The sequence below is a fragment of the Phlebotomus argentipes genome, unplaced genomic scaffold, assembly GCF_947086385.1.
Source record: "Phlebotomus argentipes unplaced genomic scaffold, Phlebotomus argentipes genome assembly contig_15, whole genome shotgun sequence".
Lineage (NCBI taxonomy): Eukaryota > Metazoa > Arthropoda > Insecta > Diptera > Psychodidae > Phlebotomus > Phlebotomus argentipes.
Genome location: NW_026776181.1, coordinates 5,983,492 through 6,003,939, shown reverse-complemented (window position 1 = coordinate 6,003,939; position 20,448 = coordinate 5,983,492). Strand labels below are relative to the sequence as shown.

General features: G+C 39.5%; 1 protein-coding gene across 1 annotated transcript in view; it reads right to left on the bottom strand.

The window, feature by feature from the left end:
* Window positions 1–7,134, bottom strand: part of LOC132262038 (carbonic anhydrase-related protein 10) — a 60,595-nt gene extending 53,461 nt beyond the window's left edge. Inside the window, exons 1-2 of the mRNA XM_059761156.1 lie at window positions 6,659–7,134; window positions 1,155–1,451 (exon numbers count right to left, since the gene is read on the bottom strand). Coding sequence (XP_059617139.1) covers window positions 1,155–1,212 — 58 coding nt within the window. The 5' untranslated portion in view covers window positions 1,213–1,451; window positions 6,659–7,134. The remainder of the gene's footprint in view (window positions 1–1,154; window positions 1,452–6,658) is intronic.
* Between the last annotated feature and the right edge of the window lie 13,314 nt (window positions 7,135–20,448).

Genomic DNA, 20,448 nt, shown 5'->3' with positions numbered 1-20,448 from the left:
AGGCAATTTCATGGTAAATGCAATGTAATACTTTTGAGTCTCGGGGAGCCTGAAGGAAAGTGATTTGCCATGGGTGACTGATGCTTATTTGAATGGGAATAAAAGCCACCCCTGCCGCTCAACATCTGAAAATCCGAAATAAAACAATCTCTACTCACAGCCAGATTTGCTTCCTCTGTGTCAATATTTGTCCAATGTAATTCTATTTGTTCAGCTCTCTTTGCATTCCAGTGGCAAACAGGCGAGCATGAAAAAAAATGTCCTGCCCAAAGTCCCCTCGAGAGTTGGAGAAACGCGCCGTCTCAAATGTTTCCTCCTTGGTCCACACGAATGAATTCAAATTAAAAATTATCCTGCAAGTCACTCTTAATTTTTAATGCAAAATTTTAATGAGGAATTTTTCCACCAAAATTTTTCATATATGCGAAATTAATTTCCCCACTTTTTTTTTCGCCTCTGCGATGCTTTTCGTGTCACTGTCACCCATCGCAAATACATCACGCACTGCAATATTCAATACCATTTACATCGGTGTGATCGTTAAATATAATTTTTATTTTATGGTTTTACTGCAATAAAGTGCTTGAGAGGGAAAAATGTGATGGGGCAAAAAAGTGTGTGGCAGCGTAATGGGAAAAATGATGAAATTTAAATTTAAAAACATCGACTTGAGGAATAAAACAGAAAGCAACTGGTGCGAGAAGGGTATCAATAATCCGGTGAAAAAAAGAGTGGATGAGAAATGAAGAAATGTGCTCAGTGGAATAGAAAAAGAATTGTGTCTGGAGAAATGTAGATGCAACCTGACAGGAATTGCTAAAACGCGCTTCGAGAGACTTAAGGAGATTTTTCAAGAAGAATCTTTCATTATTTACTCGACATTTGGCCAAACGGCGACGGAATGTTGTATTTGAGTGTGGGTGCGAATGCTGAAGGAACACAAGTTTTCCATTAGACGTGAGATATTATCTTCTCAAAAAATACATCTTATATCATTAAACAAATTCACAGAGTGTATTTGTGTATTTATTGACGCTTTTGCGTTTCCCAGCTTAAATGCAGACACATTCCTTATGCCAGTTCAATAGAGACTTTGAGTTGATACTTGAGATGCAACCGTAAGTGTGAAGAATTTTATACTTGTTCTCACTTACCTTGATAGACAATCAGCTGATAGGTAATTGCTGCGAGAAGAAAGTTGAAAACTTCCATTCTTCCTTGTCATGCACGAGTCACAGGATGTTGATGTTCGGTGTGGATTCACCTCAGCAATTGTTCCAAGAAATTCACGTTCTCATCTTACAGGATATCTCTCAGTCTGGTGCAATTCTTCCAACCTTCAACCTCATAATCGTCTCGTGTGAATCATACTAGAAAACTTTTACCCCAACTCTTAACTCATGTTCCTCACTATCAATATTTCCACCACAATTTGTTTACTTTCTCAACACCTGCAAGAAATCAGAGTTGATAAGAGATTATTAATGAGGATTAAATTAACCAGATAGACGAGAGAGATTTTCATTTATCTCCTTAACAGCTTAAGAAAGCACAAATACAACAACAGGAGAAGTCATTAAAAAGCTGCATTGTAGATTCCACTTAAGGGCAAACCTCAAGGATATTTATTAAAGGTGAAGTTGCTGGCCACATCACGATATTGAATGTGTACGGCTAGAAGCCCAGGTAATACATATTCCCCAGTATTTTTAAGGTTACACGATAAGAGCCTCAAACCAAGGGAGAGATAATACAGTCAGAAGTGGTGTACAGCTCAGCACAAGTACTTAAGGAATGGAAGTGTTGAAAAACCTACAATATTCCATTCCTACGTTCTTCTTTTGCTGACTAATCATCTAGATTTTCTGAATTCCCTTCGATTTTCACGCAGAAACAAACGTACAAATCTTTCTAGATTATGTAACGAATTGAGGAAAGATTTAGTGAATAATTCGCATTTTAGCACATAAATTCTGCTAGTCTTTGACAGAATTAAACATTTGTAAGCAATTAACAGTGCTTCTTTTAACCTTTGGTGTCAAGAAACAGTGCAAATTGTGCTAAAATTAAACATAACCTCAAAAGTAGTCATTTGGACTTGGAAAATGTCCATTTAGACAACTTTCTGGATAATTTTGACTGTGAATCAGCAATTTTAAGATCATTGGCAAATCATAAGAGATGTTTTTGTGATTTGGAAAGCTTTCGAAGATCTCCTAATTATATTTTTGAGGTTATGATCAGAAAGATGTCCAAAAACAGCGGTTTTAAGTTGATTTTGATAGAAATATCGAATGAAACCTCAAGAAATTCATTGTAATTTGGGAATAATGTGGAAACAGACTACAAATTTCATGTTCTAGAAGTGTCAGGCAAATTTGGAAGTGTTTGGAAGTGGTGTACAGACTTAAGGCATATTATCTCTGCCTTGCCTCAAACTAGCATATAATGTTTGTCTGCTGCTTAAATAAATACCAAAACGAAATGCTCACTCTGTCTGCGAGCGAAGAAAATTTCTCATGCATTCCTATGTAACAATAAATTAGAAACAAGATATACGCTGAAATGCAATAAATTCAAACGAACGCAGATGAAAATGTGCACATTCGTGATTTTCCGATTACATGTGTTATAATTCCACCCACTTGGCATTTAAAGTTTTGTGCAAAGAGTGTGAGAGTGCATTATCAAATGTATGTTGGTTTCGTATTTTCATTCGTGTATTAATTAAATTCCACTTGAATCCCTTTCAACTCACCATTCAACCCAAACATTTTCACCCACTCTGAGTGCGGGGGGAAAATGGCCAGTTTGAAATTGCTGAGAGATTCTCATCACCCCAAACAATCTCCCCAATAATACTCAAATTGGGATACTTCTCACTTGGCAGAGATCAAGTTGCACTTCCAAATGTCTTGGCCAATCCTCTTTGTTGCACCGCACACACTTTGCCCTCGAGTTGCTCCGCTCGCAATGGCTGGAAAATCAAGGAACCGAGCACGGATATCAATGGAAATTGCCAGCAATCAAAACTCTGCTGCAATATCCACTAAGACCTCTTCTCAGATGGCATCAGCCAGCAGCGCCTCTAGTTAAATGAATATCCATTGCAAGGAGCTTTGAGATATCTAATCGTACTTTGTATTTCACTCAAGCTGCTACTGGAGAAGAAGGCACAAATCTTGCAAGGAGTGCAACTGAGATTATTTCAGAGACGAGTGAAACATCGGTTAAGTTTGCATGTGCTTAAACTTAGTAAATGAATCAATAATGATGTGATAAGTCTCAATTTAAACGAGACAACAGATTGCAGCCAATCATAAGAGAATGCAATTTCTTGTCTTCTTACCCTTAATTCTTAATTATTATTATAGTACAGACCTTTGCAAGTTCTTATTGTCCTTTCACAATCGTATTGTGACGAGTTTTGCCTCATTTGCCCTTAATGGAGCCACATGAGAAATATATGGAGCAATTCTCAGTCACACGCAGACATGTTAAACTTCAAACATGTAAAAGTCTAACATTCGAAATGAATAAGAACAGCCTGTGTTATTCTCGCGAAAACAATGTGTTAGAGTTTAAAACACCACCACAATGTGTAAGAGAGGAAAAATGGTGAAATTTGCCTAAATTATAAAAATTCAAGTAAATATTTAGTAAATCTACGATAAAAAGAATTTACTGCAAACATCTTTCATGTTCATGTTTGAAAATTATAGTCACAATGACAGATTGATCCATTATTGCAAGATATTCGCAGATTCAGATCTGTTATTCTGCTTTTTATACATTCAATGAAACAACTTCTGGAGATCGTGTTAATATTAATACATTCAGGCAAATGAAAATGGTTTAAAACATGTGGACCAACATAGACAATAACACAAGTAGTAAAATTTTAAACACAAGCGCCATTTTTAGCCTTACATGTGTGACTCAGAATAGCAAAGGCGTGTGTTAAACCAATTTAACACATTACTTGTGTGACTGAGAATTGCGCCAATATTTTACACCGTATTTTAAGTCACAATTCCCCGAATGAAAATGTGAATTTTCGTAAAAGTGTTTTATGTTAAAGACAGACACTTCAATTGAATTGACGTGTTTGAAAATCAATTACTGTGTGAAACAGAGAGAAATATTGTGGATAAATTTCTCTTCAAGTATACACTTGAGTTAATTGAAATTAATATTGTGTGTTTAGAATTTGCCTAATTGTGTTGATTTGGGGTGGAAGTGCTTCTGCAGCCGGGGTAAATTGGGTGTGTAAAGTGAAAATCTTCAATCCAAGCCCTTCGAGGGTTCTTCATAGGCTCCCTATTGTGCTCCTCAACAGACGCACACACACACCGTGTTCAATGTGGGCTATTTCAAATGAAATCTCTTCCGTCAATATTGAACTATTTCAGGTGAATCACAAAGAAGTTGAAGTGTATCAATAACTGCTTGTCCCACATTTCACGGTGACGTTGAGCCTCATGAGCTTGCCAGAGCCAAATGCAAATGCGATGCTGCGATGTGTTCAAAGGATTTATTCACCTGTTTCAGCACTTGTGTCAATTCAAGGTGAAATAATTAAGTGAATGAAAGCCTCATGGCTGTAATTGGGGACAGTGCTTAAAGTGCTTTTCGAGAGACAGAGAGAGAGAGAGAGTGAGAGAATGGACAGCGAAAAATCCTCATGAAAACTTTATTAATTGAATTGTGGTTCAATTGAAGACTATTCACTGAAATAATTCACAAACAATCAGGAATAAAAAGTCCTTGCTGTGCACATTCAGAATGTCGCAATGGAAATACCACTCGAAACACAGTGTGTTGAGAGTGAAATAAATATTTGTCTCACACATGTTCTGCAGTTGAGAACATTTTCCTAGGCGAGTTATTTAATTGAGAAATTGTTGCAGCATGATTTGCACCCATTTTGCTTAGCAAATGCGCTGTATTTTCGCCTGGGAAATTCATGTGAGAGGAATTAATAAGGAATTTGCTTGAAATTGTTTTAGCTTTCTCATATAAATTTTACACCCTATTGAAATATCTTGCTCAGTGATTTCTCTCACACATACTCAGGGAACTTTTTGAGGTTGAGACAGAGCTTTTGGCGATGTGGAAAATTTCGCATTCTGGGCTCTGGGAGAGGGAGAGATATTGGAGAGAGTCACCACGGAAAGTATGCTTCTGCCCACATTCATCTATTTTCTCTTACATATCGTGAATGTTTTTCAGGGGAAAAAAGCCAGATATAGAGTGAAGCGGAATGCAAATTTAACCATACAACAAATAGACGAAGAACAAAGGATCTGTGTTATTACAATTTTCATAGTTTTATCCGCATTATACATATATCTATTTGCGTATTTTTTCACAACTTTTTTTCATCTGTTAATTCTAGAAGTTACACAAGGGGCTAATAATTGAGAGATGCAGAGTGTTGGGTGAATTAGCGCTCATTTCACCCATTCTAGCAACGAGTATACAGACTGGAAGCATTAAAAACTTGCAGAAACATTTGTGTTGAATTTATTCCAGGAACTTTCAATGGCGCCATAAACGATTGAAAAGAGGCAGAATGCATAGAAAATAATTTTAATTTGTCACATATTCCCTTAATTCGTAATCCCCTCAAACAGACAAGGATCGCCTGATGTGGGAAAAAGTATTGCATACATGAAACATATTAAAATACGCAAAGCTCTCCATCTGCTCAGCTTTTTCGACCAACATCCAATCGGGCTGTGCAGAGAGAGGCTCGGTGAAAGGAATACAATAATAAAGCATGGCAGAAAATGAAAAATAGTGGCAGAGATTGATTTTTTTGCGAATGAGAAACCCGGGGATGAAGACAGAAAGCGATACTCATATTTTTATGCCATGCAAATATAGGGATGGTTTATATGGGAATATATTCTTGTGGCGATAGAGTTTTGCGGAATAGATGGGGTCTGGCATTCATGTTGCAGATGAAATGTGGGTAAGTCTATGAACTGTGAAATATATTTTCAGGTCAACGGAAATGTGACCGCTGCGGTTAATAAAATTGAATGTTTATGTGGTTGGAATGTAATCGAACGGGAGGGTGGCTGAAGACATTGAGGGTCTTCCTAGGGGGGGTGTTGGAGAATATGCTATCTCTCGCCTCATGAGGACAAAAAAGCACACACGTTCGTGCACATGTGATTGTCCTTTGTGTCTCTTTTGCCGTTTACCCACTCCCCTGCCACCCCTCTTGTCACCTTCCGCCGCCCACGGAGGCAAGAGGAGCCCGAGAAATCGACACTGAGTGTGGAGGAAATGCCATCGCCACGTGAGGACGATGGCAGAAAAGCGGGCGGAAAACTATCGAGAATCACCATTAAATTTTTCACTAGCTCGACAGGCTCGACAGAAAGAGCTGGGAAATCTGTTGCTCTCCGTATTTATGGTGCGAAGAAGGCGCCCTTCTTCGGTGGAGCAGACCAGGAGAATTCTCGGCGATGCAGGAGCATCTCGAAGAACAATTTCCTCACGTAAATTTGTTTGTACAGCAAACTGAGGGTAAATAATGTACAACATGTAATTCAACTTTTGCCACCCCCTCCCGCCCAGCCAGTGAAGTGTGTATGAGCTCTCTCACTCGGGTATTTGGCAGGGAAAATGAGAAAAATTTACTTACTTGTTTTCCTCTGTCCGACACTTGGTGGGAGAGCCGCAAAAAACTCGCTGCTGAGACAGGGATGAAAACTCAAAGAATTACACTTTTAACACCTCTTGTATCACGGGAAAAGCGCCGGACGTGGGGAAGTAGTCCATGGAATTTGGCAAGGAAATATTTTTCAATTACGACAAGAATTCACACAAGACTCCCGCCAAACGGCCGATACGCTGGATGCCTTCCGCCGCGCTGTTGAGTGAATCATTGCCAGCTCTGCCCATTATAAATCAATTCGCGTGACACTTTTGTTGTTTATGCCCAAGTCCTCCCCACCGAAATGGCTCCCAATCTTCTCTTCTTCTTCTCTTCAGGCCCTGAGACAGCAAACACCCGCAAGCCGTCAATGTTAAATCTTCGATGATGCTGCAAAGCGGCCGCGATTCTCGGCGGCGCGTGTGAAATTGTTCCGGTCGCGCGCGACGTCCTCACAGGTCGGAGTTTGGAGTTCGACTGCCGAGTGGCATGTCTGCTGACTGCCTTTCACCGGCAGCTGGTGGGGTCGAGGGGCGGCAAATTGGCCAGGATGAGGTTACAATGCACCGTCGACTACCCTCGCGCCGGCGTTCTGCTCCTTCCGTTCACTATTTGTCAGACAAGCCTCGGCGTTTTCGCGCGCGCTGAGGCTCACCGTGCAAGAACTCCTCACCCACGGAGGCCCACACGTCACCCCCAAAATCACCCCACAACCCCATCGGGACCTCGCACAGAGTCCATCGACAGTGCAATTGAGGAGCTCAAACCCCCCAGAAAATGCACATACGCTGCACCGAAAGACGCGAGACGGAAGCTTTCTGCAAAAGTGACTTTACATAATTTATCACTCGGGGCGAAAGCTCAACACACACTGTGTACAAATGACACTTGAAATTTTTCCATACACTCCTCCGGCACTCGAGTTGATCTCGACAGTTTGTTGTTTCATTATTCTTCAATTGTATTTTAATGCTCTACCCCGAGGAGGGTTGAAGAGATTTATTTTAATTCGTATGCTGGATAGAGTTTAATGTGTGAGAAATCGGATTAATCGATGGATTTTTCCCAAACTTTAACGAATTGAAGAAGTTTGTGCAACCAATTTCTGTGGTTGTAATTCCTCAGATTGATCTTCAGCTATTGACTTTTTATTAGAATCTTGATGGAATCTCCAAATCTGACAAGATGTTGTGAATTCAATACTCAATATTGACTTTTTTGGGGATAAATTCGTGGCTCTAACTGCTCTAATTTCCCCTATAAGTATTAAATTTAAGCACTGATGTGCATATAGCTAAAGCCACATCATCAGAATCTCACCCTACTTTGGTTTCATCCAAATGAGCTTTTTCTTGGATTCCCAACACTTGTGCAAAATTCATAATTTGGCTAATCTCTCTTGAAAATTTTGCGGTGAGAAGTGGTGAATTTTCAGTAAATTAATTAAAAGTGTTACAACTTTGCGAGCGGAGATAAAGAGCAAATCCTCATAATAGTGAAAGTCTGGTCACTCTCTCTCATTATCGTCAGACACACGGACTGCTAAACATCCGGCGTGGGTGAATCTGGGGCAAATCTACCTGGAGAATTTGTATTTAGCGACAGCGAGAGTGCAGGGGAGCTTTTTGCGGGGGATATAATGGACATGTGATACTCGTTTGATGTTTGTCCAGAATTTCTCCCTCGCAAATATGAATTGAGCGTTTGTGGATAAAAATTTCGGGGGGTGAGCAAATGTGAAACTCTTCTCGTGGCTCGAGTGTGAGGTTGAGACCATTATGTGAATTAGCAATCTTTTGAAGATTTCACTCAGCAATCTCATTCCGAAACCATGAGATTTTAAATCCACACACACACACACAGATAGACTCAACCCTACTGTGGAGTGGTGCTTTATGGCCTTAAAGCCAAAAAGTATAACTTTCTCCTTTTGAATATTACATGAGATATACACTATTACGTTAATTTTATTTTCAATGGTGGGAAAACTTTACGAGCGGGAGTGAATTTAGTGTGCTGTGAGCTTAAATAAATGCCCCAATATATAACTAGCGGTTTATTAAATTAAATGTTGTCTATTTTTACACCATGCTTTTAATTTATTATTCCCATTGCTGTTCTGGGTATTGTTGGCCGCCCATGTTAAACTGCCACCTCCCGCCGCACAGCCGCCGAGACTGAGTGAATACACAAGAGTCGTGTGGAACATTTATTTTTTCGGCTTGCCTCCAAGGAGGAGATAATGCGGCCAAAATGAGCGCATCACAATTTCTGTGCAGAATCACACACACTTTCAGAACTCTGGCAGTTCCTTTTCCGGAACTTCATACATTTTTCCAATCGTCTAAAGCATCATAACCTCAAATATAGGAATCTTCTTGTCCAAAAAGACGCAATCTTTATACTTGTGAGGCTCTGAAAACTTACTGAGAAACAGTGTTTAGGAAATACTTGAAGTTTCCAGCGAATATTTAGCTGTGATACAATTTTCAATCGCTCTTTTGGGCGCATTTTGGAACATAACCTAAAAATTTTCTTGAGTTTTTTATAAAAAATCCTTGAAAAAAACTTTTCCGAGCGTTTTCAATGCAAATTTGGGGAATATAAATCTGTTGAAAATCAACAATGAGTTGAAATTTACATTTTTTTATAGTAGAAAATCAATCAAACTGCTGTTAAAATAGACAATTTTGTGTTCTGAAACTATATTTTAGAGGTTATGAACAATCTTAGCTTAATTAATACTTTTTAACACCGAATTCTTGTGGTCTTCACCAGATTTCATTATTTTTGTGGCAATAAATGCAAATTATTCTAGTTTTGGTGCAAGAATGAATGATTTTGAAGATTATTTAGTGTCAAAATGTGTCTCAAATTAATCACACAACCTAGAAAGATGTAAAGAACATTTCTTTTTCTCCAAGTATTGCTTGAATATTACGGAAATATTCAAGCTCTTCTACTTCCAAATACATCTGGTCATAATATCTCCCCCTTGGTTGGTACATTTGCATTATATCAAATTGCCAGATGAGGAGAGAGGGAAACGCGAGCAGGTGATGTCCCGAGGGTGAGTTTTTCGCAATTTGTCTCAAAGCCCACCCGTAATGCTCTAAGGATAATTCCGTCCTTATTGTCACATCATGTGAGATGCAATTGCTATGAAGATCCGAAAAGACCAAGGAATCTTATTTTTCATAAGCAAGAATATGAATACTTCAGAGTGATTATGAGCAGCTTGTCGGGAAGGTGGCAACGTCAATGGCAATTTCGTCGCTTGTCCGTCTCCCTCGGGTTCCTCTTTCCCTGAATAATTTAAATGAGTTGCACTTGTTGTAAAATTGAATTTCTTAATAGCAGTGAGTGCATAACGAAGTTGATCGTTTAGTGGGTAGTTGGAGTTTCTCTGGTGTTACTGGAGCGGAAAAGTCTCGAGAAAAGTAGCCAGTCTCCGTGGCGGGATTCAACTTCTTGCACCTCACACTGCTCTGCCAAGTGAGCAGAGTTGAGAAGGCTGCAGATGAGAAAAAGACTGAGATGAATTCCCACAGTGGAGCCAGTCTTATCAATTCCCACCTCAACTCGCTCAGCTGCATGAGGAACAAGTGAAAATTTATTCAAAGTTTACACCGTAGTCTTCTTGGGCAATATTTTGCTAATAATGTTTATGATTTTTGTGCATCCACGGCCATGGAAATAAAGGACGTGCTAAAAACTTCCACATCGTGTGCGGGTAAAATTAGACGAAGATGCCAAGAATGAATTTGCTATTTACTCAAGGAAAAATTTCACTTCTTTATGCAATTTACTTTGGCATCTTCTCCGCCGCTCGGCGCATAAATGAAATGTTTATTCTAGCTGAAAGGTAAGTGTTGGGCGAAGAAAAAAGCTCGTTGTGAGGCAACTTTGCTCGTCTATCTCACCGCCTTCATGGTATCTTGTTATTATCCACCGTGCTAAAACTTATTCGCAGTGTAAATAGAGAAAATGAATTCGATAAATACTTCTAATAGAGGCGCTGAATGGAGGCAGTCAGGTGGGCACCAGGCGTCTCCACTTGAGGATGCTGAAGTGCTTTCCGTGGGTGGTGGGATGGAAGCTCTTATATGCGCCCAGATGACGAGAGGCTCGGATCACGTCACTCTTCCGGCTCCCGGCAATTGCAATTCCAACAACTGAGATTGTTGCTATTACTCAAAAGTTGCGCTGCAACTGGAAGGAGAGCGAGAGAGAAATTCGAACATGACAGTAAATTTCGGAGTTTTGCATGAAAAACCGCTTTATCAGAGTGGAAATAACACAGTCATGTGGCGCACTTGCTCAAGAAACAACATTTTTCTCGGTCACAGAACACAATTTATCTCTGGCTGCACATAAAAATTCCAAGGGCGCACACACATCAAGCCCACACCCTCCGCGGCCCTCGGGCCATATCGACAGAGCTATTATTTATTTTCATGCCAATTTCAGCACTTTACATGCGCTCATATTTGAATATTGAAAATTGCATTTATGAGTGGCTTCAGCCCAATATGTGTGCCACGAGAGAGAGTATATCTTGGGCAATATGCATATTGGGTATGGAAAGTTCCTCTGTCGCCGCTGTGAATGAATGAGTATGTGGGACAATTTATGAGAGCTTTTCCCATGATGATATTTCAGATGCACAACACCCAGTTTTTTCCAGCGCCGCCGCCTCCAGAGACCTCTTTTTTCCACCTCAACACACACTCACACTTTAATTACACTCCGAGGAAATTAAATTAAAATATTGAGAAATTTCCTCAAAGCTTCACCCAAACTTCCAGCGAGCAGAGCGTACTTTTTTTGTTCCCCAAATCTCCTGAGTGGAATGTCGGTTATATCCAAATAATTGCATTTGGGTATCTATGCATGAAGCACAATCAATTTCTCGAATATGATTTTTCCACACTGTTAGATCTTCTCCCTTTCACACATTTATCTCGCCGCTCTTGCTGTGTCGACTTTGAGGAAGTTTTATTGGAAAACACACCGGGAAAAGCTCTTGACAAGAGGGGTGAAAATTGATTGCAAAAATTGGCCCGATATCATCTCGCTCAGAGCCACAAACTTTTTTTTTCCCCACTCAGTCGCTTGTCGAATTCTATTGATTTTTGCAGAAGCACCCAAAAAAAAAACTGATGCCATCACCAATTGACTAATTAATTGGCTGATTTGTCAACTGAATATCACTCGGGGTGATATTAATAATGAAGCATTGGCGGCGAATCGGGAGAATTGCTTTGGGCACAAAAATTCTATCCGTTTTTGATGGGACAAAATTCTGTGAATTTGAGTGTAAATTACTCCATGTAAATTACATTGGAGTAGAATTTATTGCATGAAATGAACTTCATGGCATGTTTGGATTCAAGGGCATTTTAGAAATGATGAAATCATGGGTTTTGTTGCTATTTTGACGGGTGAATTGGATGAAATTTTGAAAAGCTCTATACCTGTTCTATTTATTTAAAAAAAAGTAAGATTTGTATTTTTGAGAAAAAAAGTAAGAAATTCTTTTAATTCAAAACAGTCGAATGGAAAAAAAATTATGGTTTTCAGCGTAAACTATATAAAAAGTCGACTATTCTTAATTTTTACGTCATTCTTCTTTTCAAGGATTATAATCCTTACAGTCATCCGCATAAAACACCTATTTTGATAAACATTCTAATAATAGATTTTCATAATTTTAGATTTTAGAACTTTGAAAAAAGTAATGTAAAGTATAACAGATGATTTCCTACAATTTGCTTGAATTAAATGTACTCAAAGCCTATTTAAAATCGACATTTGGACACCATATATTAAATTTATATATTAACCTTGTCATATTTTCGTTCAAATTCCAATAAATATCAATAACATGTATTGATATATTCACAAAATAATTATTGCAAGGCAATAATTAACACTTTATCGAACGATAAGCGGTTGTTTGAGTTGAAATTGGGCAAATTTTAGCAAATAAATAGTGATTTTGACTCTTTCATAGTTTTCTAGACTAGAAACTGAATCCTAAATTCGGATCCTGAAAGCCGAAGAATGTCATGATATGAATCCAGCCACAAATCTGACTCTCTCGCTGATGTAATTGAATTCATGAGCATTCTGAGCAACACATGAATTTCCCAGGGCGCGCGGCATTAAGAGTGTTTGATAATTCGCATATTAATTATTTAAATTGCTAAATTGATTGTTTTACAACATCCTGCCGCGCGTCTTGCATTTTAATGCGGCGCCCCGAGTGACGTAGGTGGGCGCCGAAGGAGTGGGAGGACGCTTGAGTAAACAGACACATGGTGTATGGAAATGTTGACACGACTTTTCATTGTTTGGGCGTCTCCACGTGTGGGCGGAGAGATGACAGGGAAGACGCTGGGGTGCTAAGCATAAAACACACCGGAAGTATTAAATTTTATTATAGCGAAATGCTACAAAGAAGTTTATTTTATCGGGTGCCACTTTGGCGTCTGGTGGTGTGGTAAAAGGCACCCAGGAGGAATTTTGGCGGGCACATTGAAAACACCAAAAAGTCACGTTTATTCGATTTGTATTTCATTTGATTATGCAAATTCACCCTCTTGAAAATTGGGGTTATCACATACATATGTCACATCCGTGCGCCGTGTATAAAGTCCTCTCGTGTCGCCAAGGTGGGTCGGGTGTGTGTGTGTGTGTGGCACATAAAAGGCGCCTGCAGACGCGGCTGTGACGGCGTCGTGTCAGATGGATGGGCGGATAAATTGGGGGGTAGCTCACCCTCACTCGAGATGATCTTCGGAATTGGGTTGGAATTGTTGAGTATTATCCTTTTATATTGAGTGAATGTTATTGACTTATCATGCAGAACCCAAAGTCTCTAAATAAAGCTACTTAGGGCGACTTTTGGGAATAAAGTCTGACTTCAGGGATGACGAGGCAACTTGGAGATTTGCTTAAACTCCATGTTTGACTTTAAACTTTATGGATAATGGAAATTTTTCCGCGATGAACTCTTAGGGGTTGAATTCAACTTTCTGCCTCTTTTCTTGTTTACTTTTTTTCTTGCAAAAGGGTGAAAAAGAAACCGTATAAAAAAAATGCCCCGAAAGGCCTGCGAAAATAGTTTTAAAATATCTTTTGTGATGTGTATTAAAAGTCGTCATCGTCTGAAAGCTCTTATTTGTGTCCCATGAATGCCTATAGAAGCCCTTCTTCTGCTATATCGCAGGCACAGAAGGAGAGAAATGCTCACAATGGCGAATTCGACGTATGATTTTGTTTGCCTGTGAATGTTTATTTACCTAAACGTGTAAATAGAGTGGGTGGTAGTGAAAAGTCAGCAAATTCTCAAGTGTGACTCACACGGTGGAATGGATGTGCTTTCACCTCTTTTTTCATCCTCTCCCACCCACTCCGCCCACCCATTGACATTCGACAACAATAACAGATGCGCGAAAGCTCAAAAGAGAGACACTGGCAGAAATTACCTTTATTCAAATGTTAGCAGAAGCCCTACTTGTGTGCGGGGGATGTAAATCGAACAATTGACTATCGTATGGGAGACACTCTGGCCTCGGAGGACTTCAAAAGAAAAACATCCCTCTATTTGTGCTTTATGGTCCTCTTCAAAGGTTTTTGTCATGATAAATTATTTGTGAAGCAGACTCTTCGCCCAACATTACGCTGAGTGTTTCTTTGCTGTAAAAGACGCACGCTTTATTACGGAAATTAAAGCTCCCTCAGAGAGCTTTCTATACAAACAGTGTTTTGAGTGAATCTGCGAGAGAGTCTCTTGAGGACACACCAATTGAACGGGCGGCTTAAATCAGCGTCATAGCGAAAGTAGTAAAACTAGAGGATTTTCCAGGGTGTATCATAAGTTTGGCGCTGGGATGAATTGGGGACTATATATATATGGCAAATATGCTTTGAAGAAGTGCACTGAGGTCGAAGGGCAGATGCCTAAGTGAAAGGATAGTTGGGAGTTGAACTTAAATACAACTATAAATGAGAAAAGTTGCAAAATTTATTATATACTCTCACCCATGGTTTAGAAAACCAAAAAGTTTCCACTCTAGGCGTCCACTTAAGTCTCACCACAGCCACTGATATATTTTTGAGGCTGCATCTCAAGGTGATATCATTACATTGTAGACATTGTATCTCTTTCCACCGTATAATTTCTGTAAATTATGTGAGTGACAGCGAAGAATACCAAATGGACAAGTTAACTTTTTCCATCGTGAGGAAATTTGTGCCTCCACGAAAGTCCCATTTGCCCATAAACTTCATTTTCAGATGGGCGGGGGGATAATTTTGTCACTAGCCTCTTTTGATGACTCCACGGAGTGTCTCCGTGCATTTGGTATTCCCGCCACGTCAATGAATCGTCTCCATCCAGTGCTATAAATGGCAAAAATGAGAAATGAACATCCTTCACGACCATATGCAATTTTGTACATCAACCCAGAGAGTGACACGAAGTACACCCAAAAAAAGGACGATGCCAGAGGGTTGAGAAAGGACCTGCAGCACACAACAAGAAGATTCCCTTCCAGCCAGAAGCTCTTCCAAACATGACAACTTCCACAATGCAACTCTTGTTCACTTTTCTTTCTCACCCACGTTCTCCGTCCACGAAGAGATGCACCAAATGAGATTTAAAGTTTCTGTCCTCATGGGATTTCTTCCTCATTGCCATCACATGTGTCTGAAGATTTACAAAACAATGATAAATGGGGAGAGACTCGTTTTGTGCGGTTGTTCGGGGGAAAAAAATCCATCTCAAAGTCTTAAGTAACGAGGAATGTCTCTATTTTGGAAGGATGAATGGGTGGAAAAGTAAAAAATAATCTTCTTCAGGATTCACACAACTCATTCTAAAGTTCAACTGAGCGCAGTGAAAATTAATTTGAAGTTAAATACGCGAATACAACTGAATTGTGTTTGTACACTTTTATTCAAAGCAATCAATATTGATTGAAAAAACCAAAGATTATGTATATAAATGTGTCTCTGTACACTCAAAGAAATCCAATGTTCTTAAACCTTTTCGCTCAAATTAGTTTCCAATTATAAAATGAGGAAAAATATGTCTTCCTTTTGATATGCATTCTTAAGACTGTTTCAGAAGCGCCTAAATCAACCAAAGGAGAAAATTTATCGTGCAAAGAGAAAAAACAATATCTAAATTTATGAAGAAAAATATTTCTTGATAGGATTTTAAGTAATCTTGACTTAAGCCTGAATGAGTCTTATTTTTATGCACAAAGTTCCTTAATTCCAGTATTTCTGAATGCGAAAATGTTCTTGAAACTAACCGAAAAGACATAATTTTATCCAGATAAATTCAGAAAGAAATTAATTTTAGCACATTTCGGTATATTTTGACGAGTTCTAAAATCTTTCCAATTGGTTTTCAACCTGATAAATGTTGAAAATATGCCAAAATTGACTGAATTCCGCATTGATTTTTCTCTCAGTGTAATTTGGACTGTGCGACGATCCTTTATCTCTCAGGTTAAGACAAAGAATCAGCAGAGACTGGGCAACTGTAGTCGCAAACTTTTGTCAATTGAGTCGGAAGAAGTCAATGAACAAGAGGACCTTCGTTATTGCGAAGCAGTTGCCCCGTGTGGTGCTTCGGGGTGCAAAATTTAAAATATCCACATCACGGAGGAGTGCAACAATACACCTTAATCTGCAAAAGGAGTTCATCACGAAGGAGAATGGAAGTCCCGGGTGAGCGTGTATATTTGCAAAATTACACAGTTTCCGCCTCATTAGTAAATTTATTGTGTGCACAGAGACAGGAAGGGTGAAACAAAGCCAATTGTAATTAAGCGACAGGAAAATTTCTCACTACTTTCCACTACTTAACGAGCTCTTTTCCACCTCCACGGCGCAGAGAGGGTGTCGAGGGGGTGTGCAGAGGATGAGGAAGTCATTCAAAATCATACATCGCCTCGAGACGCCTGAGCGCGAAGAGTCAATAAGATGTTTTGAGCTTTGGTGAGAAATTGAGACTCGTTTGAGTCGTGATTTTTTGCAGGAGCTTTTTGTCCATTGTGTGACAATGGGAAATGGTGGTGTGCGGGAAAATCTTGATGGAGCACCACAAATTTTCCTAATCTTCTGGTTGGTATCATCATAAATATTGCTGACACCACCCGCCATCGCCCACAAATATTTACAATTCCGCCCCACCTCAGGGCTCGGCATAAATAGAATCAGCCGAGTGGAAGGGAAAAGAGCAACCATCAACAGTGTGAAATCCACCCTCAGCATTGTGGGAGTTCCAGGGATGCTGCATGCCAGTGGGTGGCAAAAAAGCTGCCCCAGCCGCCGCAGAATCCACCAAGATTACCCTGAGAAAACCATGAATTTCACCTCAATAGATTATTTTAAATGTGCAAATACTTATTTCCCCGGGAAATGCTTAATGGTCTGAACTCTTTTTGCGTGAGCGTGAGACTTCCGGACGCGGCGCTGTGTGTTGATCTTCGTGGACCGCAGCCGAGAATGGGTGCCGACAAAGGGAGAATTTATTAACGAATGAATGAACAAATCGAGAGAAATAAATTATTTGGCAACACCATGAGTGGTGAAGGTAAAATACTCACGTTTACACACAAAATGTATTCATTTCACGGTGGATAGGAGCATCTCTCCGCATCGCCAGCCTTTAATCTCCGATGCCAGGAAAAAAGCGTGCGGTAATTTAATTTAAGAATCCCCCAAAACAGATCTTTAATCCCTCTCCCCACAAACCACTTCACACACTCGCTCTTCCGCATCGTGAGCCACCCTCGGAGAGGGCATGGATGTGAAATGGGCACTTGTGTGGGAATAATTGAAGACAATTAGTGACAGAAGAGTGGGATCCAATTGATGCGTGAAAAAATGGAAATGTAATTAATCAGTTTGTTCAGCACTCAATAGCAGCTCCTTCTCCAATTCACTACATTATATTGTTGTGTTTGCAGAAAATCAGTCAATTAAGGAAAAACACCGACAACACAATCAGGATTGACCTTTAATTTGTGGCTGCAAATTAGTTAAAATTCGGTTTGGTTAGTAAGAAAATGTTTTGTCGGTAAAAAATACATTTTATCAGAGAAAAAAAATATTTGCAAAAACGTTTTGGTCAGTAAAAAATAATTTTGGCAATTTTTAAAATAACGCATTTTGTCAGTATTTTTGTTGTTTGTTCGGTAAAAAAAAATTCCATTAGTAAAATAATTAGTTTGATCAGTAAAATATTGGTTTTGGTCTTTAATTCCTAATATTACCAAATATTCCATTTTGAATTCGTTACTAACCAAAGTCAATGTTTTACTCTTGATTTTAATGGCCAAACAGTAAAAATACTGACAAAATGTATTTTGGAAAACTAACTTAAATTATTTACTGCCTATATTGGATTTAATACAGCCCAAAAAATTATTATTTACTGATACCAAAGGTTTTCTGCCCTAATTTTGTTAAGGGTGCAATAAATGTATGTGCAAACCATCAGTATCTTGTGTTTAAATGCTACTATCAATTTGCCACATCTCCTGAGATTTCATTATCCGTCTAAGGCAAAATTCATGCTTCAGAAGGGAAAATTGAATTTTACACCCAAGCATAATACATAAATCAATTAGACATTCCACAATACGAGAATCTAGAGAAATTCAATCCATCTTGCAAGATACCGATGAAGATACAATTGCCGGTATTCATCCCCGAACAATCAATAATATTTACAGATTCAATGACAAATTCTATGCATAATTCATCACCAAGGGGCCGTTCTAGCGACGCTAAACTATTTAGAATTTCATCTCGAGGGCGCCGCCATGTGTCACTTGCCGAATCTTTAGATTAAAATACGCTTTCCCGCACGCCGCAGACGCCAAAGTGATACCCACAGATGGGCAGGGAGGTGGTGTGTCAAGAGGGCCCCCACAGGGCGCCATCAAAAGATAATGATGGTGTCCCTGATTTCATTGTAATGCAAACAAAAACAGTTTTGGGGGTGAATCGACGGCAGTAAATTTATTCAAAGCAATGTGTTGAAGTACTCAAAGGAGATAAAACACAGATTTTTCCTACCCACACTGGGAGCGCATCGTCTAGCCGACGGAAAAAAAAATTTAAACCGCTTTTCCTGTCAATAAAGCTTAAAGTATTTCCAGGATTTTTCCTCCTCGCTCACCAAGCCTCATTGTATCCTCAGTGTTATTTGATTTGAGGCCAGATAAAGAATGGGAAAACAAAAACAGCCGTGGAAAATGTTGCTTTCTCAAATCGTCTCTTCTTTCTTTCTTATTGAGGCGCCTCACCCACGGCCGATCTTTTCTATTTCCCTGGGAGTTTTAGTGCGTTCTTAGCGAGGGAGATGCTGTACCGCTCGGTATTGCCTCCTTTTGCTCCCTGGTGCGCATTTTCCTCTGGTTTTTATTACATTATTATGGGCGCTGTGTTTGAATACGGCCACCCCCTCTGATTAGGATGAAAGTGGGTGCAACTTGTGATTTTTTCCCTTCAATCTCCGCCGAATTGAGGCGCCGCTTCACCCTCTGCCGGCATCCCCAGTGCAATTTTCTCACAGATACGTTTATTATCTGATTGTCGGGGCAGATTATTTGCCCCGTCACATGATATTTATTTGAATGGGAGCCTTTGTGCTCGCGCTCATCGCTGAAATAAATTAAACTTTAATACTGGCAATAATTGATAAGGTAATTTCCACGTCTTACCCTTGATCCTACGCACTTTCGCGCCTAATGAAATGTCACAATGTGGGAAGAGGTTCAAATAATTTAGTGGTATAGGAAGAAAGTGTGATTCTTCAACATAATTTCACATTAAAGCTCAAAAAATGGGAATATTTGGAGTGCGAAATTCAAATATTCAGGGATGAAAGCAAAATACAATAAATATTCCAAAAGATAACATATCAAGTGTCATATTGTGTGAATAAATGATTTCAGATTATCCAGTCTTTTGTGGTAAGTTTAAATGAACTGCTCTTGAGACACTCTTAATCAGAAAATCTTATACTTTATGCCACCTCTGAAATTGGTAGCTTTTTTGGGGAAATTAATTGTCAGAAACTTGATCTGAAACGGAGTTTAAAGATTTTATCAGGAAGAGGAATCTTTAATTGCGTCCTGGACAATATTTCTTCAGATAAAACTGTCTTTTGCCACGGATTTCCGCCAACTTCCCGAAACACCTCGTCAACAGGGGAGCTTTTGGTGGGAGCTTTTGTGAAGCGGATTTGAGACTGGGTGGCGAAATGAAGGATTGTGGGCTGGTGCGTTGATTACCGGTTGTGCTAACTGCCGTGCACACACCACTAAAATAATTTGTGGCTTCACACCGGGCTAATACAGACCTCCATTTGAGAGTATTATTGCAGTGAATACCAAGTGAGATGTCGGCCTCACCACCGTTCTCACCGCACCTCGGGAAAGTTTGGAACAGCAGGGATTTCAGTGCTGCATCACCTTCTCGATTCACTGCCAATAGCACTGCTTCATGGACATTGTGTGGCTAATTGTCCACCCTAATTGCGCCGCTTCCCCAACGCCGTTCTGACCATAAATTGTAAGTTCCTCGTCGCCATCACATCATGCACACGCCAAGATTTACTGAATAACATATTTTATGGTCTGCCTAATTGCCAATTGACCCCATTTCTTCTGTGCGTTCTCGCGATGTTGTGAATTGAAGAAAAAAAAATTCCAACTTTAATGACCGGGTTTTACTATCTAGAATCT